At 48.5% G+C, this 25,899-nt stretch overlaps 2 protein-coding genes across 4 annotated transcripts in view; both read right to left on the reverse strand.

The window, feature by feature from the left end:
* The window catches only part of FAM102A (family with sequence similarity 102, member A), a 35,241-nt gene extending 20,041 nt beyond the window's left edge, over positions 1–15,200 (reverse strand). The window contains exons 1-2 of one of the 2 annotated variants that reach the window (XM_010570991.1): positions 15,044–15,200; positions 13,002–13,638 (exon numbers count right to left, since the gene is read on the reverse strand). In XM_010570991.1, the coding sequence (XP_010569293.1) occupies positions 13,002–13,147 (146 nt within the window). In that variant the 5' untranslated portion in view covers positions 13,148–13,638; positions 15,044–15,200. Of the gene's footprint in view, positions 1–13,001; positions 13,639–14,998 lie in introns of both variants that reach the window. The other variant, XM_010570990.1, reaches the window with a different exon arrangement.
* A 6,227-nt stretch (positions 15,201–21,427) lies between these two features.
* NAIF1 (nuclear apoptosis inducing factor 1) lies at positions 21,428–25,135 on the reverse strand. 2 transcript variants are annotated; one of them, XR_774577.1, is made up of 3 exons: positions 24,345–25,135; positions 22,420–23,670; positions 21,428–21,600 (listed from the first exon to the last, which is right to left on the reverse strand). XR_774577.1 is itself a non-coding variant. In XM_010570995.1 (2 exons), the coding sequence occupies exons 1-2, from the start codon at positions 24,853–24,855 to the stop codon at positions 23,207–23,209; spliced, it is 975 nt and encodes a 324-aa protein (XP_010569297.1). In that variant the 5' UTR covers positions 24,856–25,135; the 3' UTR covers positions 21,428–23,206. The 2 variants fall into 2 exon arrangements, 1 of the variants encoding a protein (XP_010569297.1); XM_010570995.1 differs by having other exon boundaries at positions 21,428–23,670.
* Positions 25,136–25,899: the final 764 nt, after the last annotated feature.

Below are 25,899 nucleotides of genomic sequence, written 5' to 3' on the forward strand. Positions count from 1 at the left end.
GGGGGGGGCGGGTGGGGGGGGGAAACCTAAGGGAAGAAACTTCAGCCACAGCTGAGAAACCAAGGTAAGGAACAGTGAAGACTGTTTCACTGGGGGTCAGGGGATGACGATGACAGCACCAAGTATGCAAAAGGCAGGCAAGGAAAAGAACTGGAGAAAAAACAACGAGGTGAGCACAAAATAAAAACAGGATACAAAGAATGATTTAGAAATCCTCCTTAGGAATAAGCTGGTATCTAGCAGGCAAGTGATTGACTTCTTATGGCTTTAACCTCATTTCCAGAATAAGCCTATTTCTGCAGAAGCACAGCTTTTGAACTTCATATTACAGTTCCCTCCAAGGCAGCAATCAATCTTGATAAAGGTCCACCAGTACAAGCCAGGGAGTGATAATACCTACTGGAGAATGGGGGTGGCAGTCAATCACCAGTAGAAAACCCTCCAGCATCAGCATTCCTAGTTGTATATTAACAGCTTCTTTGAAAGGCAGTAATTCAGTTATGTCTGGACTCCAGTCACGTGCATCCAGACATGTGTCTTTTATAAGTGACAGACATGAAATCCTGCACCTCATGCAGAATGTCCCACAGGCAAGAGCTTTCCAGTGCAGTCCACCTCATGTTCTCCAGATCACTGCACTAGGTAGCCGCACTCTCCAGTACAGCCAGGGCTTCTAAAACATAGCGTTGGGGGTTATTTTAGAAAAAAATATTTTCAACCATTCCTGCATCTAAATCTTAAAACCTTTAAGCTCCTCCTAACATGAACTGTATTAAAAATGCTATGAGAAACAATGGAAGTTATTAAAAAATAGCATGCAGCTGGTGACCGAGTGCTACAGCAGAAGTTGCATAACGAAATAAAAAGTTGTGCCAAATGGAGAAATAAAGTCAAGAATAATGACCCTTTAAAACTTAAGCTATAGAACAAGTAAGATGAATTTTGGAAGGGTAAGTAAGGGTGGAGCAGGGAGAAGGCAAGGGGAAATAATTCTAACAGACTCAGCTGCAGAGCAGCAAGGGGCATGTACATGGCACTTCACAGACAGGACATGCCCAGCAGAGCCAGACTCCTTTGAGGTATTTATAATTTACATTCTGTCATCTCAAAGCAGAGAAAAAAAGCCGGACATCAGGAAAACAAGGACAAGAAGGGACTGTAACAGTAAATGCTGTGCAATACATCTAATGTTACACACTGTGCTGAAGACAGACCAACCCGAAGTAGCACATATCCAAGGACTTCTTGCCACATCTACAGAGCACAAGCTCTTTTTGGTCAGAGGCCAGGGACATGTGCCAGGAGCAAAAACATCACAAGCAAAGAACCAAACTCTTAAGTGTAAAGAAAGGAATAACTGGATAGATGACTCAGTTACTGAAACACAAGTCTGTAATAACGTGCGTATTGAACACTGAAAGACGCATTTGCTTTTTTTGAACTCTGATCATGCACTGAGTCACCACACCAACTCCTACTTCTGTTGTTCTGGTAGACTATGCTGGAGCTGGATTAGCCAAGAACAAACCATGTGCCAGGCTGCCAAGCCCACCACCAGTGCTTTTCTCTCAAGCAAATTCACAGGGATTTCAGTTACAGAAGAAACAAGAACAGGTTGGCACTGCAGATTTCACTCGGGTCTGCCCAGGTCAGCCACCAGCTACTACACTCAGGTTGCTGTACATTGGTGCTGCATTTTCCAGCCTGTCTCAGATGCATTGTTCCTCTTGCTCCCATGGTTGTTCTGTGCTACAGAAGACTGGGCTACCTTGCAGTTCACACCCAGCACACTCCAAAGAACTTGTCTAACTCTGGGCATAAATACCTTTCAGATCTGATTTTCCACAACTATGACCACTGAAAAATCAAATATGCTCAATGCATAAAACAGGCGTGGGGACAACTTAACTAAGAAGGGCTCCTGAACTCTTACCTACGCCTCCAGCCAAGTCAGCTGGAGTTACAGGGGATGAGCAAACCCAAGCTGAGAGACCTCCATGTTACTGGGGGATGGAGGGCACAGAGGGAGGGCATGTTCAGGCTCATTACCCAGTCAGTTGCACAGTAAAAAACACAGAAGTTAAAAGAGGAAAAAAAAATCCTGACTCTTCCAGGGCCTGGTCACCCTTTGGACAAATCACAATTCAAATTTCCCCTGTGGTTCTAACAGATAGAGGAACTAAAGCTTCCGAAGGTCCCAAATGCTTCAGAAAAACTCTAAGGTTTGTTCTGTAGAGATGCTAACAAAATTAAGGTACGTTAACCCACCGTATTTCAGAGTCAATACATGTTTCTGTACCACACTGTAGCTTAGAACGACTTTTCAGTTCTGGCAGATTGTAGATGCAAAATGAAGATTCACTAATTATCCAGTGCTGATATATTTATAAACTTCCTTCATCTTGTATCAGCTGTCATTCTAAGAGATTCCAGATTTGCCTTTGCTGACTAGATTTAAACTCCTAGAGAAGAAAGACAGCAATGTAAACTCCAGCAAGGAGAATTCTGATAATATCCCTACCACACATGGTACAAGACATGGCTACAACTCCATGATGCAAGAAAGTTGTGTTCGTAAACAAGATGCTCTTATAAAGAAAAAAGAAAGCTACCTTTCAAAACAAACAAACAAAAAATCCACAAATGCCCTCCAAGATGAGAAAAATCAAGACATGGGTCAACTCAGTACTCCAGGGCTTTAATGGGATAGTCAGTCTGGAAAATGAAAACCCCGAAGGGAATCAACACAAGACTAGGAACAACATCCCTAACACAAGTGATGTACACAGAGACAAATCTTTTTGCCTCTAAGGCAGATTTAAGGCACGTGAAGACATACTGATGCCAGAATAGTTAAGTGACTTTTTTTTTTGCTAATATCAACCCTGTTTCAACAAGGAGAGTTTGCCAATATAGCTGTACCAGAGAAGGCTTTATAGTGCAAATTAACCTGCACATGAGGCCAAGTTCATCTCTGGAATAATTTCATTAATACCGTGTGATGTAACATCACTGCAATTTGGCTCGAGTACACTGAAGAGCCCTTCAGTAAATAAGCTGCCTGAAGTCAACCCTGGTGCTAAAAGTAGGTTTAGTTACCCAAGAGGTAACACCCTACCATGCTCAGACATGTTCCCCTGTGAGCCACTTCTATATGGTATACATTTAGTCAAAACCAACACAACAGTCCAGGAGAAAGCCCTTTATATGTTAACAGCAGCTTTTTCATTCCACAATGAATACAGGTGCTTTATGATGGTTCCTTTATAAAGGCACCATTCAGCAGTAGAAATCAGGTCACTGGTTTTAAGGACAAGGTACAAATGCATTCTCCCTAAACCTCCATCCCCTCCATTGGTATCTATCGCTGTTAGGGTTAATCAGCGAAAAGCCTATTAGGTAGAACAGGTTTACAAATTAGAAGAGGCTGCTGAGTAAAGCCTGCTGCCCCCTGACTCGTCACCATACTGGTGGTGACAGGCTGGGATTTCTAGACCCTGCCTGTCCCAACTCTCCCTTCCCTTCTGCCCCGACTCTGGAGTGTGTCAGAGCCAGCGTTATGCTGGAGTGCCAGAGCCAGCAACAGGGGAGAGAAAGGGGTCTGAGACAGAACAGTTAGAACTGCTTTTGCTCCTCTGGAGCCACAGCTCCAGACAAACACAATTCTCCAAGACCAGTATCTCATGATGCAATTTGTCCTAATCAGAGAAAGGTAATTTTGTAAGTTACATTTTGGTTAAAAGCAGAATATGGGAGAGCTCTGCATCGTGTCACAGCAGTAGGTGCTGGTTAAGCCCCTGGGAGATGTTAGCATAGGCTCCCACTGCACTGCTGCCAGGAGCAGGTTTCTGAGGATCAGAGAGTTTTTACCTCCTCTGTGGCTGTCACTACCAGCTGTGTTCAGACACATTCCCTTGATTCTCCCCTACTGAGAGCAAATGACATTGGAGATGTGTATGCATCACTTCTGGAGGGAAGACAACATGCAGATTTGTTTTGAAATAACAGACCTACTTGCATGGAAAGCAGGAAAAGCCATTGCTATAAACCTACATCAGAAACAGACCTTAAAGAGACCAGTGGCTGAGCAGAGTATGATCAGCTACTCCCTGTAGAGCAGAAAAAGGGTATTCAACAAAGCAGAAAGGTAGCAAATGTAAAAAACAGTTATAGGAAATACAGTCCTCCACAACACAGAGTTTCCCTGACGGCAAGGAGTGCTGCAGGCTACTAAACCCATAAGATGAGCAGCACTGCACTTGAAAGGAATTCAATTTATGCAGATGCAATTGCCTGATGTTACCGAAGTATGAGATAAACCATAACAGGCTGCTGACAGAAGCCAGGAAAAGAGCTTTCCTACAGAGGGGTTACTGCATAATTAATCTATAACAGAGGCAAGCAGACTACCTCTGAACAGCCCTTATTGCCTAGTCTGGAAACAGGATACTGCACTAGCTGGGGCTGACAAGGTACAGCAAGTCTATGTCAAAGTGTGACTGCTACTGCTCTGTTCCAGGGCAATGGAACATTAAGAGATCTGGAAAAATTGCTGAATTATAAATATCCTAGATTCCTCTCTCATATTCTGTGACACACAGGCACAGCCTAGGCAATGATGGGAAGAACAGGAACTAGCAAGAGAAACAGAAAAAGTACGATGACAACGCAACCAAGCTGGCAACCCTCTACCCAGCCTATACTGATGCAAACAAAAATCCAATGAAAACTGTGATACCACACCCAACCTCACCTTTGCTGTTTCAAGCGTGGATAAAGCCTGAAAGAGTCTGATACAAGGCTGGGGGGAAAAATAATTGCCTAAACCTGAGTTTTTCCAGACAAGCCTTTCCTTCCCCCTCTCCTGGCCATTTGCATTTTATTTTTATGAGCAATATTATCCTTTAAGGACTGGAAACAAAAGTGACTGGACAGAGAACAAAGCAATTGGAAACCTTCAGCAGGGTTCACTCTGGCCTCCCCATCTTGTACTCCTCACACTCACAACTTGCATTTCAGGAGGAATGGAAACTCCAGCAGCAGACAGGAGCACAGGTAGGCATGTGCTGACCAGTGTTTCACATGGCAGCTGGCTGAGGGAGTCTCTGTTGATCATTAACCCAATATCCATTAGTGAAACACCTCGTCACAGTCATTTCATACAAAGTTTTATTCTGGAAGCAAAATGGAGGTATGCAACTACCCCAAACTGAAACCCTGAGACCACAGCCCTTTCACAGGGTTTCCTATTCCTTGATCTGCTTTTCCATTCCAAAGCCAGACTAGAGCATAAAGCTTGGTAATTTCTGAAAGACACTAAACAAGACCTTACATTTTGTCTTCTACATTTGGTACACCGAATGGCAAGAGAAGGAACTTGCCTCATTGAGGCAAACACGCAGCTCTAGGAAGCAGTAATCCCAAAAGAAAGTTTTCTAGCTTTAGTTGTTTATTTCAGAGAGCACATTTCAGGCTGTTACCAACCACATGCAGGGGTGATGGTCTCTGTAGGTCTCTAAAGCTGCATTGCTTATTAGTGCTGCAGTTTTCTAGCCCTTCCAGTACAGTAAATCCATATACTCTCTTCCTTCTTCCCATGTAAGCACCCTCAGTGCTTTCAGGCTGAACAGACAGGGTTCATTTCTTATTTAGAATACAGCATACGGCAGTAAAAGTATTTTTAGCTTCAGTCCCATCTCCTACTACAACATGGGACCTCCTTCAAGGCCTCCTCTCACCAATGAAGTATGATAAATTCAGCCAAAGGAAAGGCATAATCCTGTCCTCTTGCCAGCTCACCTACTTTCTATCTGCACGGAAAGTATCCATTATATGGACTGTATATGCTATTGCTTATCTAAAACATCCTGTCTCTTCCACACTTGCCTCCTCCCAATCCTCTAGTCTCCATGTGCTTCCTCTTTGTTTTCTTCCTTGTCCCCACAACCCCATCCCATTTCCTTGATCTTTTCCTCATCTCAGCCTTATCAATTGAGCTACATGGGAGACCCACAAGAAGCACGTGAAAATGACATCCATGAAGATCAGCAATTTTGAATCCTGCAGAACAATTCCCTTTCTTGCTCATCAGATTAAAAGTACACCAAACAAGAAGACTGTTCATCCAGCGAACACAGGCACAACTGTTTGTCTAGTGGGAAGTGCCTTTCAAACCCAGGCGCTAAAATGAGATGCCGAATCCCACTGTATGGTACCAGAAGGATCATGATGCCAAGTCCGGAGTTACGATAGCGATGCGTATCGTGTCTCCCAGCATGTGCACAAAGGCAAAATATGAATAAACTGCAAGAAAAAAAAAAGCTTCTCATCCCGCAGGGTAAGCAGCTGGTACTGGGGTGGGGTAACACATCCAGCCCCCTGAAATAACACCTGAAATCATCACCTTTACAGCATGGATTACTGTTACAAGGTCACAGGCCATTACAGAAGAAACAAGCAGGTCCAAATGTTGGTCCAGGGCACTCCTAAAGGCTTCTGTTTTATTATATAAGCCACAGCTTACAAAATAATTCCCGATCCACTTCAGAGCAGGCTGAAAGCCCAGCGCAGAGCCGACAGCCCACAGAAGATGCAGAACGTATCTTGTTTGAAAAAGGGAGGCCACATACAGAGCCACATTGATCTGTCCTTGCACAGATGAGACCTTACAGAGCCAAGTGCAGGTGGATGCTGCAAGAGCTCACCATCCCACTCCATCAGGCTTGTGAGCATACAGACCTGCCCTCAAGTGAGGGAGGTTTCTGATCTGAGGGAGACGCTGAGCTCTTTCCCAAAACACTACCAGTTGTAGCTTCCTGCAATAAAATAATAATAAGAAATAAATCTGTACCTACCTCATTTATCTAGAAACTGGTACCAGAACAACTTGCCACTGGCAACTTATGGCCTATTAAAATACCAACCACTGTGCAGTGAGACCACAGGCTCCCGAAGGCATGCATGAATTCCTCAGAAATACAGCTACAAAGCTAGAGTCAACACTTATGGCAGCTCAAGAGCACAAAGAATAAACAGACTAGAAGCCATTTAGGTTTTCTCCTGTATTTCAGAAATAAATACATGTCTTAAAGGAGGGGGAAAGGGGGGCACACCCTCTCCTACCTCCCCTTATCCTCAGACAGAGCTGATGGTATTGCCACCCTGCAAATCAAGTGGGCCACAGGATCCCAGTCTCAAAGCAGAACATTAATTTCCAATGAGTAATTTTTTCAGCCAAGGGCTGCTTAAGCCACACAGGTAAGGCTGTTGCTAAGAGTTAGCTGTCAAAGCAATGACAGTTCAGAATCGGGAACGAGGGGGAAGTTTGAAAGCCAGCTGTATCAGAACATATTCACTGATGCTGTACACACAGCATATCAGTTACAGGGCTTTAGATTACAGCTTCTGGTCAACAAAGCAGCCCCTGCCTGAGCAACAGCAGCCGGAACAGGAGTCAGAGCATAAACAGAGAATGCTCTTTACTCAACAGGATACAGCCCCTGTGGCAGGAAAGTTTCAACGTAACTGCCAATCTTGCAACAGGCTCCAACGCAGTGACGGGTGACAGGAAGAGGCAAGTCCAGCACAAAGCAAATCAACCCACCCCAAAGCCTCTGTGGTCAGACCCTACAGGTGTAGCAGCCAGAGCCCACAAAAGGTGATAGAAATGCTCTCCAAACTCAAAGCACAGTTTAAGATCGTTTGTGCTGGGGACCTTGCTGTGCTGTATCACTTCTGCACTTTTTCCAACATACTCAACTTGCCAGAGGTGAAACCTCATCCACTGCTTCTGCTCTCACGACTTTCACTTACATTTAGCTAAACTGCTGGAATGAAACCCCTTTTTCTGATCTTTGCTGCATAGTTTCCCTATATTTCTTTCAGAATGCAAGCAGTGCAGGTACTAGGCCTTAATATTATCTTAACTAGGTTATGTTTTATTGCAAATCATTTCTAGAGACTGTATTCAAGTGCCTCCTCCATTAACACCCCCACAGCCCACTCCTGAGGCTGCAGCCAGGGAAGAAGGATGTTAGCATGTGAAGCTGCTCTGAAGCATTAAAACTCACTCTCTTGGTCTGTATATTAGGAATATATTTACATATGGGGAAGGTCTGCATTTTCAGACACGTTTGCAACAAAAGCACTTTTTAAATATGTTATCACACCACACGCTTTAGCAGAGGATAGAGCCAAATGCATGTCCTCCTAAAATATGGAACTGGGAGAATGGTTTAGAGCCACAACCAAGTTCCTTCCTCTACTCAACTATGGCAATCCCACTCAAATCAAAAGCCAGAACTCAGCCAGCAATCCTCTCCTTTTGCTACTAGTTTTCTTCCCTCTTGGGGACGCTGACTCTAGAAGAAACTATTTAGTTACTTAACCTTTGTTTTAAGGCAGACAGTGGTGAAGATTTAGATCTCAAGCAGGCTGAATCAGTCCTTTGGTCTCTGATTAACCAAACAGTTAACAATTTTCCAGTATGAAAGAGCCAAACATGGTGAACCTAGTTACCTGAAGGATTCTGTAACATCAGGCACAGTGACTATGTGAAAACAGGGAATTAGATGATTTCCAACTGTCACAACTGAGACACAGCTGCATTTCAGAGGTGGTACAACTTGCACCTCCCTTTGCAAAGGTTTCTGAATCGTCAGCTGTGTTGTGTATACTACCAACACGTAATAATACTTTGCATCCTGCCAGCTGAGAAAAGCAAGTAGCTTTAGGTCCATACCTACATAAGGATGACAAAGCCACACTCACACAAAAGCTGACCTCAGTCCACAGGGAGCTATCAGTATGAGGTGCCTCCCCAAATATCAGCATTTCCTTCGGCTTTCTTGATGCAGCTTTACACACACAGAAAAAAAAAGCAACCCCCATGCAGCGCAGGAAGTGGCCTTTCACTTTTATTAAAAATTGCAAGGCTAAGAACATTCTCAGTTCAAGCTTACAGCACCAAAATACTTTGAGGCCAGACCACCCTAACAGGGTCAGCTCTTCCCAGATCAAGCCTGCATGCAAACAGCTGCTGGGCTGCAGGAGACAAACTATGTTCTTTGGTTCGAAATGGCGCAGGAGTGCCAGGATCAGAAAACCCAGCTGAAAAGTGCTTGGGAACGCATGCTCCCTAAGGAAATACAGTCTGAGGTGCCTTCAGAAGACAATGAGGAAGGTGGGAAATGCCCTCAAAGTTGCTCTACTCATGCAAAACAGTTTTCAGTTTTTCCTCTAGAGCCAGCTAGGGGCTTTCAGAGTACAATCCCTTCCTTCAAATCCAGAAATACCAGAGTGAAACTGTTGGCATGCTAACAGAACAACATAGGATGAAGGGTCAGGAGTCTGTGGATAACACCTGGCTCTCCACTTCCTTCACATCATGCACCAGCAATGCTCATTACCAACATGCAGCCAGAAATCAATCAGCTCCAAGTTAAAGAGCATCTGGCTGTCACTCAACATTAACTGATACTGTAAGCAGAGAGGGGGGATAAATTTAATCAAGTCTTCCTCTTCTATGGTACCCAAAGATGTACATGTACGTGCTACATCAGCCTGTAGCTTTGCCTCATTTGGACATCCAGGCTCCTGCCTGCGCCGATCCATGGATCCAAAACCTCCTGATGAGCTTATCGTATCATCTCTCTAGGAACAAAGATGCACACCCCCCCAAAAAGCTTCAAACTGGTACAAAATGCAGCAGCCCATCTGCTTCACAAAAACGGTTGCCATGAATACATCGCTACTGCTCTGTGCCTGCTATTTTTAAAGATACTTGGGAGGGAACTGAATTCACTGGCAGTTGTGCTATTTAAGTATCTGGATTAATACTACTCAAGGAAAATATTGGTACTTCTCCGTGGGGAAATACAGCACCTGCCTGGCCTACAGCCGGCTCAGATGCATTTTCAGAAGACCAACTTCGGTAATCCAACAACAGGGTGATAAATGCACAAACAATAGGTGCTTTCCATGCAGAGCACTGTAAACTGAAACGGGTAAGTCTTACACTCAGAAGCCCCGCCAGAGCGTAAGGAGACTTTACAAAGGGAGGGGAAAGGACAAGCAAAAGGATATTCACAGCTGCAACTTTAGTCAGTTAAATACCCATGGTTTAATGCAAGGCCTGAGCACAGCAAGCACGGAAAAACGGTACCTGCCTGCAAGAAAAAAAAACCAAACCAGAAAACCCAAGAGAGGCAGATCCCCAAAGCTGAATATGCTGACAGGACCTGGACCTTTTCCAGAGTGCCTTGAATTCCTAAGAGTGTTAAGTCTTAATGCATTTCAGACAGGTTCCCCTCCAGCCAAGCTGCTTTGTCCCAGTCCAGGCAGAGGAGATGTGAGCAGCTCACAGCCCAGGAGGGGGGTCCTGGCCCGAGGTGCATCCCACCGGATCCACAGCACCAGGCAGCAGCAGGTATGTGCAACCCAGGCTGAAGCGGACTTGGGACCAGGATGGGCTGACGGGAGCCGGCAGGACAGCCTCCCACTTCTGCTCTGCTCACAGGTCAAATTAACCCGGTGCCACCTAGCAACTCATTGGATATATCGTATCTCCACCTCTCACTACAGACACGCCCAAGCTGCCAAGTAAGTCTATTGTAAATAACCTGAAAAATCTGCCTCTGGAGATTCTTATATTCTCAGACAACACTCTTCTTTCCACTTCATATGTCACTTAATCGAGAAAAAAGAAAACTGATTTAGTGTGTCGTACAAAGGGTTCTTATACCTACTTCTCCCTGCTGTTTACAGACTCCAAACAACATGGGACACCTTGTTCAGATCAGTTCTCTGAAAACTCATGGGCTGAAGGAGCTACTGGTGTGCTCAATCATAGCTGCACACCTCCTACTGCCACAGACCGCAGAAGAAGCCCAAATTGATTGCAGAGCAAACACCAGACTTTTACATAAGCAGCTCACAAAAGATGACCTGACAGACACTGCAACCTCAAACGCAGTCGTTTTTGGCAGTGGTTGATTTCCGAGAAACAATCACAGGTCCTAAATAATGTATAGCCTTCTAACACAACATGGATACAGCATCCCCTTCCCTTTAATTTTCCCCAGATCCAAAGAGTATCAAAAAGGTCATGGAAATGACTAGAGGAGCATAGAACAGAGCCAAGGCATGATCTGGGAGCCTTTCCACACAGTAACTCTTCTCCTCACTGTTCCTGGAAATTCACCTCTCCTGAAGTTTCTCTAACTGCAACAGGGGAAAATATTTGGAAAAGGTCAAATGACTCAATACCACTGAGACTCCTAACTTTTCAAGCAGGAACAGGTTTCCATGTGCTTTCAGTTAGAGTACAGACAGGTTAGGGGAAAGGCGGCAAACCCAACAGCCTACTTCCCCTTTGCTCGTTTATAAGCAATCAAGCCAGTTGAGAGTAATGTATGTGTTTGGTTTAAATTACAGAGGATTCGCTGCTGGAACACATCTGCAACGCGCTGCACTGAGCGAACTGCTGAACGCCAGCCAGCTCAGAAAACAACCCAATGCAACCCAAACGGCTGGCTGCATCAGCAAACCCCAGCTACAGCTCCTAAATGCTGCTTTCAAGGATGACAGGGAGAAGGAAATCTACATTTCTTAGCACAGGCTTTTCCTGAGATACCCTCCAGTTCAACTCATTTTATTGACTCCAGGAAGCAGAGGGGTTAATTTCTTTCCAAGTTCACATACTGTTTGAATTCCTTAGATAAGCTGCTTCCACCAAACCCAAGGATCTAGCCTCAGGGGAGAACACTGTAAGGAAAAGCTCTTTTGATAGATTTTCTTCAAAAGAGAAATTAATTCAAAGTCCATTTTTGGAGGTGTTCCACACCCACGGCTTCTACAGACTTCAGATGAGGTTGCACTGTGCCTCTAGAAGAAAAACCAAGCTTTGAGCAATGCTCTACCACTTCTATTTGCAAGACAGAAATGTTTTATGCTTGCCCAATAAAATCTTCTCTTCTGAAATGAGAAAGCTCAGTGTGCAGCACCACAAAGAGGAAAACCAGACCAAACCAGGCTTCAGCTCTGGGATAAAGCAGTTAACAGCTAGCACAAACTAATCCTGTACCTTTAAAACTGAGCAGTCACTCAGGAAAGCAAAAAAACAAGTTTTGAAAGCCACTGAAGGCTTCCTTCACATCTTGAGGCAGAAAGAAAGCAAGTCTGGGCTGTTATGGAATTCGCGTTTGCATACTGCTGGTGATAATCTATGTGCATAGTTGGAAACAAAGCAAGTTTTTATTAGCAATTAGTAGCAGGAGTGGGGACAGACCTGCCTGAAGGAGTCAGAGAAATGCCAATACGTGATGGCAGAACAACCTTATAGGATGTGCAGCAGAAATGATCCTGGTATGACAGATCACATAAAAAAGAAAATACTGCAGCTATAAACTTGAAGATGCAATGGCATCAGTTCAAGGAGATAAACTGTGTCTTTAACACTGACAACTTTGACTCCAGGCAGCAGTTTTCCCTTGCACAGCAATTTGCAATGCAAAGCAAGCTACTTCCACTCTTACCAAGAACAGTAATTCAAAAGCAAAAGGGGAGAGCAAAGTTGGGAAGGGTTGATTTGCTTAGATACAGTCTTCTACAGAGTTGAGTTTCAAGTCGGGCACGAAAGCAAAATAGCATACGGTCTGAAATAGCATGTGAGAGCTTGGGCAAGGGCAGGGAGGGGGATGGGGGAGAGAGGATTTCATCTACAAACCCCAGTCCGTTTCAGGGGAACGGCCTCCTGCTCCCTCCCCACATCTCTGAAAGATTCAGTCCAGCTCTGATCAGCCAACACCACCCAGGTTCAGAGCTCCCCAGCTACGTTCTTCCCCCCTGCTCCGGAGAATATGTGGCATGTGGGGCCCTACAACAGAACTATTAAAATCCCATCAAGGGGTAGGCAAGTGGTAGCCATATGCTAAACCGCTCAACTGAAGAATAACCAGGGAAAGAAGCACAGCCAGGAAGCAAGTCTGTGAGCAGCTTCTTACCTGGTAGATAAGCTAGCAAAGTCTCCTCCATCTAGCAGCCTGATTTTGCAGAACAGAACCCCGTTCACAAAGGGGACAGCAGTCAGCTCTTCTAGAGTGAAACTTGTCTGAAACTTGAATTTCTTCTTCTTCATCAGGAAAGCCATGGGCAAATTCAGCGTGGAAAGCCCAGGAATTCCAAACAAGATTGGGGAGGAGCGGCTCAAAACACACACAGACAAGCAGAGGAACGGCACTCGTTCAAGGAGCGCAAGCAGGGAGTAAATTCCAGTTCAGTTACAAAGATGGCCCAGCTTCAAACGCACAATACTCTTCTCTTTGGTGGTCGGATCTGGCTGTGGGATCATCGCCACGGCAGGCTTCAGGTGAGGAGGAAGAGGTCAGATTAAATCTCTGCAACATCTCCAAGGGAAAAGGGAGGGAGAGAAGTCAGTCTCAGCTCCAGACCAGCAGGAGCTGTCCCAGTTAGAGGCTGCAGTGCTCTGTCTTCAGCACAACCCCTCCAGAAAGCATCTCTCGTGGCAAGTCATCTTGAGTCTCCGATGAAGCCTTAAGTCTGTGGGCAGCACATTCAGAGAGCTTCCAGTTTCTATCTCCTCCTGTTGTGCAACTCCTTGATACAGGTCTTCGGGTCAGCCTTTGGGAGGGAAATGAGTAAATTAGTTCCAGCCAGTCTTGGGCTCCTCCTCCTCTAAAACCTGTTTGGATGGGTAATATTCAGTCCGGACTCATACCAGTCTTAAGAGGTATGGCCCCAATTAGCCTGGCCCTAACATCCTCTTTCCCCTTTTTGCCTAGGGCAAGCTTCACTGTTGTCATCCCCCTCGTAATTTCTGTTTTGCAAAGCTGCTAATAAAAATCTGCTCTATTTTCACCCATCATCTTTAGAAGCAGTTTACAGAGCAAGATCAGTCTAACGTGTAGTCTAACAAGTGTAAGCAAAAGCAATCTCAAGAAATGCAAAAATCTGTTTCTTTTCTGTATTTCCAACCAGCCCTAACTGTTAGCACCTGTATCGTATAAATGGAGGAAGCAGCACATAGGAAAAAAAAGCAGTCTGCTCCAGATTACACAGCATAACAACCGAATCAGGTCATCTGGCTGTCCAATAGCCAGGCCCACCGAGCATGCTGCCTTCTCCCAGCACCAGGTCTACACCAAGCTGTGCCCTGCACAGTTCAGTTTTGGGGCTGGAGACAGTCATTTCATTACAGATTTATGCAACACCTAAGCCAGGGAAGCAAGAGCTGATTAGCATCTAAAAGGGACAAGGTTTTGAACACCGGGCAGTAAACAATCCTCACCGATACTAAGAATTAATGACTGCAAACCAATGCAGGCAAAGCTCCTGCTGCCTGTACGGGTGTGCGGTTAAAGCCCCTCTCCCGCTCGGGTGGCAGCAGGCGAATCCAGGCGGCTCTGCCCACTGCACCGGGGCCTGGGCACCTCTGCAGAGGCACCACTCTCCTACGGCTGCCTCGCAGCAGAGCAAGAGGGCAGATTGGTGACTGCTCCGCACCACCAGCCCCCTCCATGAGCCATATCTGCCCCTGCACAGAGCTGCTACTAGGTCTCACCTGCCTTCCAGCCCCCCGGACCGTGCACCGAGATGCGTACGAGTATCAGCCCGCCTCTGGGCCCCATGGACCACTTACCAGGCTGCAGTGAGATCACAGCCTGTCCCCTGGCACCCCTGGGCCATGCACTAAGCTGTGGTCAGGTCTCAGCTCTCTTTCTGAGCCAAGCACTGAACGGTGGCCAGGTCTCTGCCTGCCTCCCGGCCCTGTGAACCACAGGGTGAACTGCAGCCAGGTATCAGCCCCCCTCCCAGCCCCAGGGGCCATGCACTGGGCCGTAGCCGGGCCGCACCGCAGCCCAGCTCCGGCCCCATGATCCGTGCACCGAGCTGCAGCCAGGTCTCAGCCCCCCTCCCGGCCCCCCAGTCACGAGCTGACCGACGGGAGGTCTCAGCACGCTTCCCGGCTCCCTCCACCGACCTGCGGCCCGGTCCTGGCCCGGTCCCTGCCCGGCCCTGCTCGCACCTCCTGCCCTCTCCTCGCACGGCCGCCACAGCCACCGCTGCTCCCCGCCACAGCCGCCTCTGCTAGCGCTACGCAAACTGCGGCCGCTACGCCAACTCCGCAAGCAGCCACAAGGCAGAGCAACACCACCACCGCGCTTCGGGAATACCGATCCGACACTACGTAACCAACCCCCCCTCCCGCCCTCTTCCAGGGAGAGGGGGGAGGGGAGCAGGAGAGCAGCGCCGCCCGATTGGACAAGCCGCAAGAAGGCGGGCCGAGAATGACGAGGTTTTGATTGGTTGCTCCGGCACGGGGCGGGGAAGAAAGCGCGGCGATTGGAGGTGGAGGCTGTCGGTTTGGGCAAGACCCGCCTCCTGGCTGAGAGAGTGGGCGGGAAGCGGGGGGCTCTGTGGTGGCCCCGGTGTCGCCTCACTAGGGAGGGCGGCGGGAACGTGGCGCAGCTTGGCTGCCTGGCCAGTCGTGTGGCTGCCGGGCAGGGGGTTCCTCGGGCCTTCCCGCCCTCCCCCCCCGGATGTCCCATAGGCACCCCGCAGGCCGAGCAGCCCCGAGATGGCGCTGGAGTGCGCGGGGCTGGAGCGGGCTGGATGAGAGGATGGCAGGCCTCGGCCCCTGGAGCCTGCAGCCGAGGTGACCCTGCCTGGGCTGAGGTGATGGGAGAGGCAGCTCTGACAGACGCGGTCTCTCCGCGTCCTCTTCAGCGCTGCCCCTTGACATCCAGGCCCCCTTGCCCTGTCCTTGTCCCAGTGCCTTCCCTGCTCAGGCAGCTCCTGGTGACACACCTTCCAATGGGTACGTCCCATGCGCTGCAGCTCTTCAGACAGCACTGCCTCACAAATGCAGCGGTGTGGCCGCCTTGTCCTCCCTTGGCACCTTTGGGTACCACACAGCGGGCCGTGGGTCAGGCTGACCAGCAGCATTTGGGCTGGCTGTCGTGGAGCAGGAGGGAGGCCCTGGCACCGCACACCCCTGTGGGCAGCGCGAGGCAGGGCCGGGAGCTGGAGTCTCACCCTCTGTGTGTGAGATGTGGCAACCAGTTAAACACATCTCTTCATCAAAATGGCTCCCTGTTATTACGTGCTGCTGCTGTGTCCTGTGCTGTGGCTGGGATCCCTGGTTAGGCAGGATTCCATCGTTTAAGGGCAAGCAGAACAAAATGTCTCTCCTTGTCCTGAAGGAGTCTGCAATCATCAATATGATTTGCCTAGTTTTTAAAGTTAGGGATGTGCCTAAGAGTCTCTGGCAGAGAGGTTGAGGCTCATATGGGAGGGACTTTTCCCAAGGCTGATTTGCATGTCTGGTAAAGCTTGGATGAAAGCCTGGGAGTCCTCGCTCTCTTTGCCAGGCTTTGATGCCCAGACTCCTTGCCTTTAATCTTTGCCATCTATGCAGACAATATCAGAGCTATCAAATAATTCTACCACAATGTGAGACTTTAAAAAAAAAAGTCTGCTAGGAAAAGTACATGTCAATGTACTTGGATAAAAGTTAAAAACTGGATTAAGCCCAATGTGTTGTTATGATTCTTGCTTATAAGGTTAAGCAGATACACAGACTTTGGGCTGGGAAAACATTTCATATTGGTACAGTGAAACCGTCTCAGAACATATCAGTCTTCCCATACAGCAGGGTTTGTGGAGGCTGCTTTTAAAGGTAGGGCTTGAATTGTTCCATCAATGGATACCTGGTGTTTTCAAGGCCTCGAGACATTGCTGGAGATTGGCTGGGCTTTTTTGCTTTCTATTTCTCAGTTTATTGGGAAAGAGCTCAGTCTGCTAAATATTTAATATTTGCCAAGCTGGGATGCTCAAATGCTGGAAGCATCTGAAGAATCCAGCCCAGTCCCTCACACTTCTCATTCCCTGAGCGTACCGCTGACGGACGTGTTGATCTTTTGCTTCCTCACTAGGTAAAGGACAAACGATCTCTCTGTTTGTGGTGTGGGAGGAGGCTGTGTGTTATCTGGTATGATTCACTCTGATAAATAACCTCCTCGGAGGACTTCTCTTGTTTATAGCAACAGCCCCAAATGCTAAAGTTTAGAGATTTTAATCCTTGCTGTTCTCACACATATTTACTTGGCAGTTTTATCAGAAACATCTCTTGAAAACCTCAGTGTTTTTATAATTAATTGAATAATGTGACTGATGTTAAAAATAAACGGATTTGGAAAAATGCCCAGTGAGCTGCTGAACAGTGTGTAATATAGCAACCGTAGCTGGATTCTCAGGGGTATGTATATTTTCCTAACAAACGCAGTCTCATGACTTAGAGATTAAATCTTTATTAGTTCGAAATTCACCCTGTTGATTTTTCTGTGTTTATGCTGCATAATTGTTTCTGGACAAATTCACATTTTTTTAAAGGGACAGTGCTCCTCCAAACATGTGCCTCTGCTGATCTCAGAGTGGGCGAGTTAGTCTGAGCCCCACAGAGGCACCACAGAGGGGGTGTGGGTGCAGGGTATCTCTGTCCATCCACCATCCCACTGGCTTTATATTATTTTCCAATCCAGACCCAATCCACTCACTAAGGGGGCATGTGTGTGAACAGGGTGCTCTGATACATACTGATTCTGCTTACCCCAGAATTGGATGCTGTTGATTTCTCTCCTACGACCTCGGCCTCGCCATGCCCACCTCACCTCTGCTGTGTGAACCTCAGCCACGTCCCTGCCCCATGCTCTCCCTGACCTAAGCCTTTCCTGATGCCTCTCCCCATTGCTGCCACCACTTCCTCAACTTTTGCTGGCTCAGGGCATCGTCTTATCAGTCTGGGATAATTTATCAGTTTGGGCTCTGCAGTTAAGTCTGGGCCTCACCTCTGCTGTCACCAGAGGTGTGTCTCTGGCCAGGGCTGGGATCTCTATGCTCTGCTCGCCTTGGCACTGCGGGCGAGCAGGAACAGAGATGGCTTTTCTTGCTTCCTGCCTCCCCACTTTGAGAGCTGAGGTACAGCAGCAGGGGAGAAACAAGGCAAGATAAATTCAGAAGGGACAAAACTCAGCAAGTTGAAGCGAGATAGATTCTATAATGCGTTTGGTGAGCCGTCAAATCCTATCTCTTATCCCAGGGGAATCCCAGATGCATGAGCAAATCATCAAGCCCTGTAAATTACATTATCAGCATCTTCCTCTGGAAAACATCATCATGCTGATCCATTTGTCCTAGCAGCCAAATGATTAAAGTTTGAAAACTAAATTATACACGTTGCTGCAACAGCATGAACACAATAATGGCTCTACTCTGTTACACCTGTAACCTCTGTTATAATAGCTTTAATGAGCTTTCAGCCTTGTCATCCAAAAAGAAAAGATTGTCACACGATGCTTTATGCTATAGAGGTGTTCTGCATGCTGCTGGTGGCCAAGCACCTGCAATGCACCCGCTCTGAGAAGCTGTACAGGAGCTGCAAGCCAGGCAGCCGCGGTGGGTGGGTGCCTTCTGCAGAGCTGGGGAGCAGACCCAGGCTGGGGAGCTCCCGAAATGGGACAGGGGGTGCAGGCCCCTGGGGCAGGACACCGCAGCGGTGTGAGCCCCATCTGTAGCATGCAGGTTGCTGGAAACCCTGTGCGAGGAATGGGTACCTATCCCCATTACATAGGATTATCCTACGGTGCGGAGTTATTCCAAGCTTATGTCTTCTCAGCTTAATTTAATAACAGGCTGCGAGCTCTACTTTGGTCTGCTTGTGTATTTCACTAGTTCCATATTTAACTGAACTCATCATCATAAAGGCCAGGAACTGTTTCACTTTCTGTGCCAGGCTGGGTTTCCTGTTGGACATGGGAAGGACACACCTGCACAGTGGGTTTCTGGCCTGCCAGGACGGGGGATCCTGTTATTGGCAGAGACAAAGGGAACACAGGAATCTGGAGTTGGTGGATTCCTTTCCCCAAACATGTGGCCAGACCAGAAAATCCAGCCGCCTGGCTTTTTTTGTTTACTGGTTTCCATGTCTGCTCCAGTTTGCCCTGGGAATGTGTGGCAGGACTATCTGCTTCTTTCCGGGAGGCCTATTGGTGGAACTGGAGCTGGTTTGCCTCTTCCAAAATCTGCAGACTGGAACCCGCTTTCCCTTGAGGCTTGTTGTGTTTATTAAGTGTTATTCTGTGTCTGCATCCCAGGTGTCACCTTCAGCACTCTGCCGGACAAGAGACTTGCTGGCCATGGGCTCTCTCACTGGTTCCGTGCTTCTGGCTACAGCCCCGCAAATGCTGCTGTTACCCCAAATGCAGCAGAAACAACTGTAAGTCTGTGGTTCCCACTTGACACGGCAACCTCTAATTTGGGATCCCAGGCAGTAGAGGTAACAGAAACTGTCCCTGCTGGGGCTTGGCTTCTGCCTTGGGTTAACCACCTTGCGGGGCTGGGACCCAAGGGCTGGTGAGCCCAGTTTGCAGGTGGTGTGGGCTTCATTCCTGCTCGCAAAACGCAGCCTGGAAGCTGTGCTGATCATTTGTGTGAAGCTTCTTGTCAGATGCTTTCAGGAAAGACAAAGAATCTTAAATGCTTCAATTTTCATACTTAACAAACCACACTTGTGCTGACAGTACCTGCTGGCAATAACCTCTCAGATGGCAACAGGAAAAAACCCACAAAAAAACCAGAAGAATGCTTTGCCAAAACAGGCTTGACAAACTTTAAAAACAAGCTGGAGGAGGTAAAGGTAATTTGGGTGAGTATGCAGGTGATATCATTCTGTCCCTTGGCGGGGATCCGCTCCCAGGACTGCAATGTAGCTATGGCAGCACACTGTACTTGCGGGATACTAACATATTTATGTGTGGTCTTCTGAAAAATCTTAAAACCTGCCCCTTTGCTTATAATTAAAGAATTAATGTGTTTTTTTATCTTGTGCCTGCCCATTCGGTTCTGCAGTGAACTCGTCCCAAAGAGAGACATGACCTCCCGACATCCCAGTGTCCTCTGCCTATCTTTCTGGGAAGCAGAGGGACCTGGTTTGTGTTCTCAGGCATCCTGACTTTTTTAGGGGTACTGGTGTTCCTCATCGCTGGGCTCTGCCCATTGAATTTCTTCCTCTCCGGGCTCTCAGTCCTGAAAAGATTCATCAGTGAGAGGAGCAAGCAGGACCACAAAAGATCTGGACAACAAGGGTCATTTCTGGGACATCCTGCCAGGGCCCTGCAGTGAGTGGTACTTGGCAGCAGCTCAGGATCCCCGTGCCTTGCCCCGTTGCGCAGTGCCATCTCCTGGAAAGCCGTGCCTGAGCTGCACACATCACAAGCGGAGTTTTGCTCCTGAAGCACCTAGTGGTGCTGCAGGCAGCTTGGCTGCTGCCTCCCATTGCTGCAAAGTTCATCTTCTGACCCACCAAGAGTCCCTCACCAAACTTCTCTTTCTCCAGCAGGTATGAAGGATGCCATCCGCTGCCCGGCTGCTCACCTTCACCTCTGAGGTACAGAACATCCCTGCACAGCTCTTTCCTGCTCTGGATGCTGAATACAAATCTCTAGGTACAAAGAGAACAGTGGAGGAGCACAAATTAACATCTATAGATGTTACTCCTCAGCTTTTGTTCTGCTTGGGCACCAGTTCCCTGTTCAGTTGAATGCCCCATATATACCTTCACCCTCTAAAGTGCCACATTTACCTGTTCCTCCTGGTTTTAACTTTAAGGGACACTTTTCTCTCTCCCTTCTGAAGTTTGATGACCTCGTCATGAGCAACCACCAAGCCCCTCATCACAGTGCTCACCCTACATTTAAAATGTTGCTACATCTTTTTAATGAGACAAAAATGTGTACATGGAACTTGCACCTGAATGCTGCTTGCTTGACTAAGCTCTATATTTATCCTGAAAAGACAAGAAAAATGGGTGGTTCTAAGGGCAACATGTTTACTCCTATGAAACTAACACAGCTTAAGTGCTTAGTCACTGAAAAAATGCACACTGCAATTTAATGCCAAAGGCTGGTACTTCATCCATCATTTTAGGCTATTGTGGCATCTTCTGAGCAGTTGGGAGATTAGTAAACTTCAGTAATCTGTCATACACAATGAAATAACTAGTGCTCCAAGGTGAGGCTGTAAAAGCTGTTATTTGAAAAAGACCATAATTATGTAAATACGAGGCCACAAAGTTCATGAACAAGAGAAAAAGCTACCATGACGCGTGGCTGTTCACAGCTTTCTTTGGCCCTTTCTCAGTGAGGATTCTCTGTTGCAAACTTGTTGTCATGGACTCATTTTTGCCCTGGAGCATTACCGATGAACTGAAAGAGCCTGTTTACCAAAAATGTATTTTTTATTAAAATTCGTATTTGTAAAGGAGAGATCATTACACAAATGAGGTAAACCAACACATATGAGATAGTTTTCACTTTAAAAATAAATTTCAATTGAGCAATTGACTTGATTCCACGAAGTCTGAGAGGAAGAGTCAGGTGAGTGTTATTCATGTGATGAGATGCCAGACAAGGCGGGAAGACGCAGCTGATGCCACCCTGACTCAGCAGAGATGTCGGTGCCAAAGGGTCGGGAGTCTTCTGGGGGACAAACCCTTCTCACCGTGCTGTCCTTTTCTCCCCCGTCAGCCTTGTGGACCAGAGGAGATGAATAAAGTCCAGAGACAGGCAGCAGTAGCCTCTTCACCTACTGCTCTAACCAGGGGTCCCCCATCAGCATCCCCCCATAAAAGGCTGGGTAAAGGTTTAATCTGATTGTGCAAATTCACTTCCTCATCAGTCGTTGCTCACCACGTCTCAGCCCTAAAGGAGACTTAACAGCAAGCAAATACCAGCTCTGAAAAAGTTCCATTTCAAAAGTAATACCTGGCAAGCAACAAGCCCGTTAAATGTGACACACTTTGCAAGGTACGGAGAGAAGAGTTATGCTTCCTTCTTTTTTTTTTTTAAGTTTGCTTTCATGCATATACAAGTGGAGCTTTTAACCTAAAAGTCCATGAAGTTACTGCAAGTCTGTGAGAATCACATTCACCATGCTGTGAAATTAAGCTTTCTCACTGAGGACCAAGCCCCACAGCCTGAACACCTCAAAGAATAGAAAAGTGTCTGCAATGTTGTTATACCCTGTATAATGGTACGAAAATAGTGAGGTGAACCTCAACCCATTTCTCAGAATGCCACTCAAAGCCAGCTAGCAGACTAACAAAGAATGGCTGTACTTGCTTCCAGCTCCTAACAAGTACAGAGCAAATACCACCACCACCACCAGCAGAACCAAGAAATGCTCCAAAATTCACTCAATTAAATCAGTGGCTGACAAACTCCTAAATGCTGGGAATTACTGCGTGGCTGAAGCTCTATAGTCCAGGTCCACTTAGATGAATCAAGGTGTTATGGAGGTGACAAACTATGCAGAGGAGAGAGATGGAGTTTCACCTGTTACACCCACCTGAGTGAAACTCATCCAGGCCCTTGTGTGTTAACTACGCTGAGACAGGTAAGACATTGCTCCAATACATATCCCAGGACAGTATCTGGTAACCAAGACGTGAAATTTTCATCACATCTGCCAAGTTCATAGTGAAATTTCATGACTGCATGCGGATAGAACATGAGGTGAATGCATTATTTTAATCCCATGTATGTCCTCGGGGGATGTGTGTGGGATTTAAACTGCATGTAGGCTTGGTGCTGGTCTGCATGGGCTGGATGTCATGCATACCTCTCAGTGCAGAGGGAAGGTTGTACCACATCCGGTACCACACTTCCAGTAAATGCTTTCAGCAAGAGACAGAAATGCATTCACTACCGTGCACTACAGTTTGTGATAACTGTACCTTGGCAGCTGTAGTACTGTGATATCGCAACAAGACTCTCCACGTCAGAAGTCAGTTAAAGGCTCTAGATCTTGAGAGAGAGAGAAAGAGAGAGGTGTCATACTTTGGAGAGTTTTTTCCAAACAGAAATAAAAAAAAAATTTAATAAATCTATTGTTTAAGGAACTAAAGCAACCAATGTTAAGTTCCTGGTTTATTACACATCCTGCTAAGGCTCTGTATGAGGAGTCTGAAAAGGCAGATTAGCATAAGATTAACAGAGAAAGAAAGCTGTTTAGGCTCAGCAAGACTCCAAGGCGAGCCATTTCACATTGACAAGAGCTAGCACCCCTTGCTCCCTGTGTCCACCAGCAGCACGGGCAGATTTTTTCCAAGAAAGACGTCCCATCGCTGTTTCTTTCACTGGATCATGCCATCTTGCTGCCCCGTCTGGCTGGGGTCAGTGGTGACCGATGGACTGGGTGTATTGCTCTGCAAAAATCGACGGAAGTCCTTAATCATGGGGCGGAGGACCTGGATGAGGGCACTCAGTGCCGCCTGTGTTCCTTCCATGGCTTGTGCCTGTCGCTCCTGGGCACATGCCTGCACCTCCTGAGAGCGACGAATCATCTGAAGCAAGTCATTCTGCTGCTCTAGGTGCTGGGCAATCTCCTTCACGTGCAAGTTGGTCACTCGCTGCTCCTGCAAGAGCTTGGCTGAGTTCAGAGCAATTCGGCTTTTCAGCTCCTGGGGTTTTGCAGACACTTCGTGTTGATGCGCCATCATCTCCAAGGGCGCTTCGGCAGTGACTGTGGTGGGGGCTTCTGTTGTGCAGTACTCCACAACTCCGTCCTCCAGACTGTGGTAGGTCGTCTCTGCAGGAACTGAGAACAAAGGACAGAAAGTGGGTAAGAAGTAGCTGCGATACGGGGATTTTTATCTACAGGACTATTCAATGAATATCACAGGAATACTGCCTGTTCAGTGAGATAACATACAATGAACAGCAATGCACAAAATGACCTATTTAAGTCTACTCCACCCTCATTCGAGCTTCCTTCTAGGCCGTACAGTCCAAAGGAATAGGGCCTTATCTGTCTAGACAAAATCACTTCTCAAACTCCAGAACAATCTTTCCAAGTGGCATTAACCAAGTGACATAAGGGCAAAGACAAGACCCAGAACGGCACTAGCCAGAAGGACAGCTGCTCTTTGGGGCAGACTGGGAAATCAGCCTTGGAGATGCTTCTCCCCCTGCTTTTGCTCCCAGAGAGGGGGACTGAACAATCTGCGAGGTGCAAAGGATACTGGCTTCCCTTGTCCTTAAGGCCGAGCCCAGCTATCAACGCTGACTTTCAGTAGGTGCATATCTTGCAGCCACTCCCCTACAGCAAGAGGACATACTGGGAATGGTGCTTTCATTACAGAGATGCGGGGGGTTCTTTTTGCTAGGGGTTTCCCCGCACAGAGCTCAGGGCTTCCTCATGGGTGGGTGTCAAGGCCCCCCGCATGACCTTCCAATTCAGAACAGAGCATCTTCAGCAGGTGCGGCACTCACTCTGGGTCAGCGTGACTGTGGTGGCTGACGCGGTGATGGGTATCTCGGTACCGTCACCTGCGCTGCAGTCCCCACTCGGCAAACTGATGATGGTGGCTTCTCCCAGCAGGTTGCAGATGCGTTGCTGCATGGGGGTGAGGATAACCGGGGCAGTTGCAGCACCAGTCGGGTCTTCACTCTCTGGCCCGTTGCCGTTGCCGTTCTGGCTCTCGCCTCCCCCTTCCATGGCAGCCCGGACTTGGGCCACTTTGCGTCGCACCTCGGTCTTGAGGTCGGACCATTTCTTCTTGACCTCGGGCAGCTCGCGGTGGCAGGTGGCGACGGCGTTGACGCGGCGCAGGATGTCGTGCCAGGCGGCCGCCTTGGCGGCCAGGGGCACGCCCGCGTTGAAGTGGTTGATGAGGAGGTGCTTGCCTCGCTCCAGCTCCTCCACGATGATCTCCACCTCCCGCTCCGAGAAGTTCATCTTCCGCTTCTTGGCTGGGGGCGCCGGGGGCGACGCCATGGCCATGAGGGGCACGGAGGAGGGGGCACTGGGGGACACCTGCAGGTCGGGGGGGGCCTGGCCGGGCCCAGGGGGCCCTGGGGGAGGCTGGGCAGGGCCGAAGGGCGGCAGGGCCCCCCCCAGGCCTGCTCGCCCCCGGGGCCGGGGACAACAGGGGGCCCCGAGGCCCCTCAGGGCCCGGAGGTGTCCGTTCCCCCCCCGCTCCCCCCTTGGCACCGCCAACGATACGCAAATTGCGTACCGCAGCCACCCAGCAAACCCCACTTAACGGCCTCCACCCTGCGACACTGGCGTAATGGCTTCCAGAATCAGCCCCCTTTCCTGCCTCGCCTGATTGGGCAGCCCGCCTGCCCGTCAGGCGGAGATCTCGCCTCCCGCCGGCAGCGCCGCGCTGTCATTGGCCAGCCACGCTGCCCGTCGGGGGGGGGCCAAGAGACGGCCCCGCCTCGCCGCTCGTCTCAGGCCACTGGGCCTGCGTGAGGCCTGTGAAGGGCTGGGTCCACCCATGGATTTCCCCGCTCTAATTCCATTGGGTTCTTCTCCCGTCCATCAACACAGGGCGCGCCCTGCTTTGGCAGCTACCGGATACATGCCGCGTCCGTCAAGCTCAAACTGACGCCCGGTTCCCGATCTGACTGGAGATGTTGTAGCCTTATCCCCGCCTCCCCCCAGGGGCTCGACCAATGGGAGCTTGCTTCAGGCGCCTGTACCGCCCACCTTCCGCCCCGGGCGGTGTTTCCTTCCGATTGGTGAAGGGGAAGGCGTTCCTCCTGCGTCAGCGCCCGCCCACCTCGCGGGAGCGCGTGGACGCCGGGGGTGTGGGCGGGGGCGTGTTGGCAGGCGCCGGCGCGCGGGCCGCTGCCATTGGTCGGCGCGGAGCGTCACGTGGCGGCGGCGGCGTGTGGCGCGAAGGCGGAAGCGCTCCGTGTCGGTTCCTCGCGGCGGAAGCGCCGCCATTTGCCGGCGTCGGCGCGCGTGAGGAGCGGGCGGCGGGACGATGCCGGGGGCGCGGCGCTCCTTGGCCTCCCCGGTGGTGAGCGGCGTGCTCTG

Source organism: Haliaeetus leucocephalus, unplaced genomic scaffold (genome assembly GCF_000737465.1).
Source record: "Haliaeetus leucocephalus isolate CR32 unplaced genomic scaffold, Haliaeetus_leucocephalus-4.0 Scaffold306, whole genome shotgun sequence".
Taxonomy (NCBI): domain Eukaryota; kingdom Metazoa; phylum Chordata; class Aves; order Accipitriformes; family Accipitridae; genus Haliaeetus; species Haliaeetus leucocephalus.